At 48.8% G+C, this 7,428-nt stretch overlaps 1 protein-coding gene across 1 annotated transcript; it reads left to right on the forward strand.

The window, feature by feature from the left end:
* Window positions 1-837: 837 nt before the first annotated feature.
* On the forward strand, window positions 838-6,211 carry GINS3 (GINS complex subunit 3). The gene is made up of 3 exons (XM_041400847.1): window positions 838-1,053; window positions 1,625-1,858; window positions 4,331-6,211. The coding sequence occupies exons 1-3, from the start codon at window positions 880-882 to the stop codon at window positions 4,559-4,561; spliced, it is 639 nt and encodes a 212-aa protein (XP_041256781.1). The 5' UTR covers window positions 838-879; the 3' UTR covers window positions 4,562-6,211.
* The last annotated feature ends 1,217 nt before the right edge of the window (window positions 6,212-7,428 follow it).

Here is a 7,428-nt window from a genome sequence, read left to right on the forward strand (position 1 = left end):
ACTTCGTGCCTTAGCCTCCCCTTGAAACCCAAAGCACACACAGTCCACTCGCGCTGCCTTCTGCCTGCTCAGCACAGCCACATCCACCGGCCCATCATGTGCTCTGCAGGGTGAGCCACGTCCTGAACAGCCAAGGAGAAAGGCGGGCAGAGCCAGCCACAGGGCCAGCATTGCCTTGGCTTCCCACAAACCGCCCGGGGCGCGGGCGGAGGCGCTGGATCCTCAGGGAGACCCCGCTGCCTTCGGAGCAGCGCTCTGAGGGCCGGGCCCTGCGCGGGGCTCAGGGCACAGGGCAGGGCAGGGCAGCCGTGCCCAGCCCGGCCCGCCGCAAGCAGAGAGCCCTGCAGTGCTCTGTGCAGGGACCGCAGAGCCCATCCTGCTCCAGCCCTGCCACGGCCAGGGACACCTGCCGCTATCCCGGCTGCTCCAAACCCGCCCGACCGGCCCAGGACACCCGCAGGGATGGAGCATCCGCAGCGGCTCTGGGCAGGCTGTGCCAGGGCCTCGCCACCCGCACAGCGAGGAATTCCCCGCAAAACCAATCCCAGTGTGGGTCTGTCCTCATACAGCTCCGAGACTCCTCTTAACGCAAACGGGGGAGGTGCGGGGGGACGGACGGCACCGGCTGCGGAGCCCCGGCGGTGGGGCAGCCGCGGTGCCGATGCCTGTGCCGATCCCGATCCCGGTCTTGCTACCCGATTCCCAATCCCCGATCCCCAATTCTCAATGCCGATTCCAGTCCCGATCCCGACCCCCGATCCCCCATCCCAATCCCGCCTCAGCGGTGCCGGGCGCAGGCGGGCGCGGGGCGGGCCCGGCGCATGCGCGGTGCCGCTGGCGGGCGGTGCCTCACGGGCTGGCGGGAGCCGCGGCCCGGCCATGTCCGAGGCGTATTTCCCCGTGGGCCCCGGGCTGGGCATGGAGGAGAACTTCCTCTCGCTGGACGATATCCTGATGTCGCAGGAGAAGCTGCCGGGGCGCGCCGAGAGCGCGCTGCCGCGCCTGGCCGTGTTGATGGGGCAGGGCGCCGGCAGCGCCGAGTCCGTCCCGGAGGTAACGGGGGAGGGACACGGGACTCGGGAGTGTCGCTCTCGGGAGGGGACACGGGACACGGGAGTGTCGCTCTCGGGAGGGGACACGGGACACGGGAGTGTCGCTCTCGGGAGGGGACACGGGACACGGGAGTGTCGCTCTCGGGAGGGGACACGGGACTCGGGGGCTCTGCCCCGGGGCCGCCGCCTCGCCCGCCCCTCCTGTCGCGCCTCCCAGGCCCGGCCGCCCTCTCTCCGTGCACTGCAAGGATGCTCTCCGCTTCTTAACCTAAAGTTATTTTTGCTTTTTAAATATACGCGTTGCCTGTTTGTTGTTTTTCCTTCTTTTTCTCTTGCTGTTTCATCAGCTGACAGTTCTTACAAACCATCGAGCGTCAACAGAAAGTCCACTTTCTGAGTCTTGGGGTAATAAGGCCTCTAAAGTGTGTCTGGTTTATGTTACAGTCACAAAAGACTATTCTGAAAACAAAACTGACTTTTTTTAGTGCTGGATCTTCATTAATAAAGTTCACTTTGTGTCTTTGGTGTACTTTAATGGCAAGGATAACTTCTGGCCTCTCTGGTTCCTCCAGGGATCAAAGCTGGAAATCCCCCTGTGGCTTGCTAAAGGGCTGCATGACAGCAAAAGGAGAATCATCTCTGTGGAACTGCCAAAGATTTACAAGGAAGCCTGGAGGACGGTGTTCAGTGCTGATGCCAATGTGGTTGATCTGCATAAAATGGGGCCCTACTATTATGGATTTGGCTCACAGCTCCTGAATTTTGAGAATCCAGAGAATCCTGAGATAGCTCAGACTATCCTGCAGGCAAGTATCTGAATCAGGTCTTGAAACTTAGATATGCATTTTTCTGTCTTCATTTTGTTCCCAGCTGCTTAGCAGTCTTCAGGAAAAAATATCCTGGTTTAACCCAAATGACTTCTGGATTGAATGTGGATGTCCCTCTTGGCAGCTGCACAGGCTGTGCTGGAAGCCTCCACTGTGCGTCCAGGAGTGTAATTTTAGCTTGGTGTTTCCACGCCGAGTATGTGAGTATGGTATTTCATAAAATCCTGTAAAACAGGACTAGAGGAGATGCAGGATTATTTAACTATACCTGTCTTTAAATCTTTCTAACGCTGAGACCTCACACTGCTCTGGGCAATCTCTTTCAGTACCTTGCCAGCCTCACCTTAGGAGGTTTGCTCCAATGTCTGAACCAAAGCTCCTTCAGAGCGATACAAGCTCTGTTCTGTTTGTCTCATGCAAAGTAAATGCTGAGGACAAATTATTCTCTTCCTCCCTGCAGCAGTCCCAGTTCATTTGATGTTTCTCTGTGGGTCATGCTCCCTAACCTCTGACTGCCCTCATTGTGCACTGCTGGTGCCTCTGCAGTGGACCTGCACCCACCACGCCGTGCCCTGCACAGCAGTGCAGTCTCATGCTCAGGACTTGTGCTGCTGCAAAGAAAAGGATGACTTTGTGAGTCTTGTGTGGCTGTGATGCTCTTGGCTCATCTTGGTGCAGCATCTGGTTTGTCACGATGCAGTCACACGGGTCTGTGTTTGGCTCGCAGTCCACAGTGAGATGGTACAGGTTGCATCTGTGAACAAATAATTTCCTGACTCTGTACTATTTCTGCCTTAATGTAAAACCTTCTGTTAGTCCTGGGTGATGACAGCCTATTGTTTTCACATCGTCTTTCTAATTAGTCAGGATTGTTAATGGATTAAAGAGTTCTGCTCCCCGACATGCCTGTAGTCATCCCTTCTCCTGCATGTTGCGTGCTGATTTAGTAAGCACAGCTTCAATTCCTTTAGTAAGCTCATTAATTAACATCTCAAGCAGTAGCTGGTTCCACAGAGAGCCCAGTGGAACTCCACTCAGTGTTCTTCCCTCCTGACAGGAGCTGTGGATGATGGCTGTCTCTCCTGACCATCTTTGGGTGGTCTGGCTGCATCTTCCAAGAGTGCCCCATGACAGATACCCCTCTGCTGCTCTCCCTGCCTGTGCAAGGCCTGGCACCCTGCCCTAGCAGGAAACAGGCTGGGCTCTGGGAATTTGTTCTTGGCAAGTCCATGATGCCTGTGATTCTTTTATTATCTTGCAGAAGTTTCTGTATTGCTTCTTTGTTCCAGTATGCTTCCAGGAATTGATGCTGATGGATTTATAATTCCCTGGCCCTTCCCTTCTCCCCCTCCATCACTCCTTTCTCTTCTAAAAGATAGATGTCATCTTTGTCTGTTTCCGGACTTCAGTCTTCTTGAGCTTTTAAACACAACCACTAACAGCTCTGAGATCTCTTTAGCCAGGTCTCTAAGTGGGCTGGGATGATTTTTATTGCATTTTTTTTCCTTTCTCTGTGCTTTACATTAAGGCTGATGCAGAGAGGCTTTAAAGTGCTGCTGCTTTCTTGGAGCTGTCCATTGAACATGTGCTTTGTGCATTCAGGAGGTGCCCATGCCTTTCCTTGTCTTTTCTTTTTCTGCTAATGGACATCTTAGGGAAAAAAGCCACAGTAGAATTCATTAGTTATTGACAGAAAAATCAAAGCATGCCAGGTTTGATATCTCTTTCTTCTCTTTCTGAAAGGGGGGAGTTGTGCTGAGTTATAAACCTGTAAGTTTATCTTTATTTAACCTATTACTTTATCCTATAAGTCCTGGCAATTTTAAAATCAACTTCTGAAATAACAAAGCACAGTTTTCCAAGAGTTCTGACTCTTATTTTTCCAGTTCCCAAAAGCAAAGATAGGAAAATAAAATGCCTTAAATATGTCTTGTTTCTTAGCTTTTCAAAATACTATTTATAAGTTGCAGATTGGTTTGGTTTTTCACCTTTTTCGTGGTTAGGTGTTTTTCTAGCATACTGAATGCTTTTCAGCAGCAGTTTGGCTTAACTTCAGGACATTCACAACTTGCAGCTTGTACGTTCCTGCAGCAGCTGCTGTGGCATGAGATTCATCCCTCCTGCTCTAAAGCAATGATTGCTTGAGAAGTGGAAATAGATCATAATTGTGTTGTATCCTGTGGTCTCCTCAAGCCTGTTGTGAGGAAGCAGCCAAAATCCAATTCTGTGTTTGCTTCCCTTGCAGTATCAGGTATTTGATGTCCCAGCTCAGGCATGAAGTGCTTTTGTCTTTGTAGCCAATCTTACACAAGTGCTGTGCTGGTTGCATACCCTTGGCTTGTTATGAACAGGAGCCTAAACCTTTGGCTTTTCCATTTTGAGAGCTCAGGCCTCCAGGTGTGAGCTGGTGGCTCTGTGTTTCCTGTCAGTGACTCTGTTTGTTCCCCTCAGACGTTCATTGCCCGTTTCCGCCGCATCATGGACTCCTCTCAGAACGCCTACAACGAGGACACGTCTGCGCTGGTGGCACGGCTGGATGAGCTGGAAAGGGCTCTCTTTCAAGTGGGCCAGAAAGGGCTGAATGACTTCCAGTGCTGGGAAAAGGGACAGGCTTCTCAAATCACGGCTTCCAGCCTGGTGCAGAACTATGGGAAAAGAAAGCTCACAGAAGTGGATGCTTAAAAGTCTGAAGAACATGAAGTTACAGTGGGGAATACAGATTTACAGCCTGCTGTAGAAGAGAAAAATCAATCAATTCAGGGAAGGACAGGCTCCCTGTCCATTAATGGGCATTCTTCTCTGTAGCAGCTTTGGATAAAACTAATGAAAATTTTAAAGGCAGAGGGCAAGGGTATAAAAACTAGATGACACCACTGAACAGCCTTACAGCTTACTCATAGCACTCCTGAGGAGTTGCAGCTAAAGTGTTTGCTAGGTGGCTGAAAGGCTATGAGAGGATTTTCTAAAAGGGTAATAAATACTAATTATTGCTGCAAATTGATATTTACAATACCAGATCTGGACGGAAATGTAATTTATGTATTTCATCTTGTCCTTCCCATCCCTCCTGGAAACAACTGTTGATTCTTTGAACAGCTGTTTCCATGTTCCCTGTTCTTTAGAGAGCCCAGTGATGTGGAAAAAATGTGATACAGCATTATTTTTAAAATTTTTTTTTCATTCCTTATACACTGAGGTGGAACAGGTGCTCCTTGTGAGGCAGGAATGTTTTTCTTTGCTGACTCCTGTACACAGTAGCAGTGCCCTGGAGAGAAATACCTCCTCAAACCCACACAGCAAGTGGCTGCACAGGTCTCGTGCTGCCTTATCCTCTCTCTCCCTTTTTGGCCCTTGTGACCTTGGTGCTGTGCAGTAAAGAGTGTTCTTGTTTGATGCCTGTGGCTTTTGTGCTGGATTTGTCCCTGTGATGAGTGTTCTACAGAAGAGGAAGCAGAAGACAGCAAAGAGTAAAGTCTGGACCAGATCAAAGCAGAAGCTTCAATGGAAACTCTGCCCCATTATCAACCTTTGAGATACTTGTTCCTCCATGAAAAATTAGTCTCATTTCTAAATTTGGTTAGTAGAAGAGACAGAGCAAATGAACTGAGTTTCCTTCCTTCTGATCCATCCAAATAAATCTAGGAGTATGATCCTGGTAAATGTCATCCTTGGCAGTAGGAGTGACTGGATTTGGGACTTGCTAAACAGCCCAGTGATTATCATGCCGTGTGGATGCCCTTAAACCTAGATCATCTCAAGTCCCATTGGACTGGAGACAGGAGATGTGGTTATCTCTGTAGGGCTTAGTTCCTGCAGTCATCAGGATGGTTGTCCTTTGGGAGCAGCATTAGACACCTTACAGGTGCTTCTGTGCCTCTGTAGGAGAACCTAAGCAGAGGAGCTGGGTTCTGGTGCTGCTGAGCATTTCCACTTCTGTGGGAAGTTCATTTCACCTCCCTGGGAGGTGACAGCAAGATCCAAGTCTCAGAGGAGCTGTTACTGGACTTGCAGATGCACCTGGATGTTGGATGCTTCAACAAGACCTCGAGCACAAAGGGCCATTCCTTGGCCAGAGATGTTGAAGCTCAGCCTGTGGAAGTGGTAGAGGGGACAGTGCTGTGCCTTCACAACTATCTGGGTGCCTCCCCCTCCTGCCCAGGGCCAGCTGCCCTGCCACAGGAGACTAGCTGGAAGCTTGCCTGACAAAGTATTTGAAGTATGTGCAGGATGAAATGCTGCTGCACTTAATGACTTAATGGCACATAATGGCTTATGCATTTGGCAGTTGTCCATTTCTGGGTTTTTATCTTGAATAAATGTTTTGTAAGGCAATGCTCGTAATGTGAAAAGTCTGTTGTTAATTGCGCCGCAGCAGAAAAATCAAGTGGGCAAGTCCAGGTCTCTGTACAAGTGTGGCCATGGTACATAATCCCTCTGCTCTTACAGATAATGTGGTCAGGAGCTAACTTGTGCCAGTGTAGAAATTGTTCCTATCTGACTTAGCCAGGTGGGTCTGGCAGCTTGTACAGGTTGTGGCAGACACCCTGCCAGCCAATCAATAAGCTATTGCTTTAATGAATTGCATTTTTAGGAACATAAGATGGGTAGAGATGACTCCGTGTTACCTCAGCTTTGTTGTAGTGCTGGTGGGAGGTGGGAATTGGCTGTCTCTATCCAGATCCTGCTGCTCCAGGCACTGTGGCAAACACTTTGTGTACCATGGCAGAGCTGTGATCAGTGCTGCAAGGGGAGCAAGTTGAAGTCCATCTGTGACAAGAAGCATCTTTCAATTGGAAATATTATTTTTCTGAGATGTTGGCTTTGGGATGTAGCTGGTTTATAACCAGAATCACGAGTTCCATCAGTTTCTGGACTGGTTTTGGTGACTATCCAAGCTAATTTTCCTGCATTTGTAAGAACATTTTTCTTCTCTACTGCTGAATGCAAAATCCAAGCAGAAGGTTGCTCACTTGCCAACATTTTGTGCAACAGCCTTCAGAGTCAGGAGAAAAAAAAATACCTGAAGTAGTCTTCAATGTCACTGGCTTTCTGTAAGAAGGCAATGCCACTTCTAGTAACCATGAGTTAAGGACCCTTAAAAATCAGATGCTGTAATTTTAAATTACAGTATTGCTTAGTTTTTCTTCTGTCCAGAAGAGTGCTCTTTACTTTTTGTGAACACAGCTGTCCTTTTCCATGGCACTGCAGCAAGTTTTAAGTTAGAAGAGTTTGAACTTGTGTGTTTTCAGAATGGTACAATTAATCTTCATTACAGAACTACCTGGGAAAGGTCTGAAAAGGACTGTTAAGTTTTACTTCTCTCATGTCCTTCAGCTTTTAAATTGAAGGACTGCTGATATTTATGACAAATCAGTCCACAGACACATTTTACAGTATTGCCACAAATGTTTTCATTGCAATCAAGTGAAAAAAATAGGCAAAATTTGAGCAGCAACCAGGATGAGCAGCAACAAGAAGTGTTCTGGGAACTGACATGCTGTAACACCAGGTATTATTTTAATGAGACACACAGTGGCACCTGGCTGAGT

This window comes from Onychostruthus taczanowskii, unplaced genomic scaffold (assembly GCF_017590055.1).
Source record: "Onychostruthus taczanowskii isolate IOZ18803 unplaced genomic scaffold, ASM1759005v1 scaffold18, whole genome shotgun sequence".
Taxonomy (NCBI): Eukaryota; Metazoa; Chordata; class Aves; order Passeriformes; family Passeridae; genus Onychostruthus; species Onychostruthus taczanowskii.

Bases quoted from the DNA above. Each gene is read 5' to 3' on its own strand.
- GINS3 (XM_041400847.1), top strand. From the start codon at position 880: ATGTCCGAGGCGTATTTCCCCGTGGGCCCCGGGCTGGGCATGGAGGAG. The intron at 1,054-1,624 runs GTAACGGGGGAG...TGGTTCCTCCAG, and splicing joins GCGCCGAGTCCGTCCCGGAG to GGATCAAAGCTGGAAATCCC. The intron at 1,859-4,330 runs GCAAGTATCTGA...TGTTCCCCTCAG, and splicing joins TAGCTCAGACTATCCTGCAG to ACGTTCATTGCCCGTTTCCG.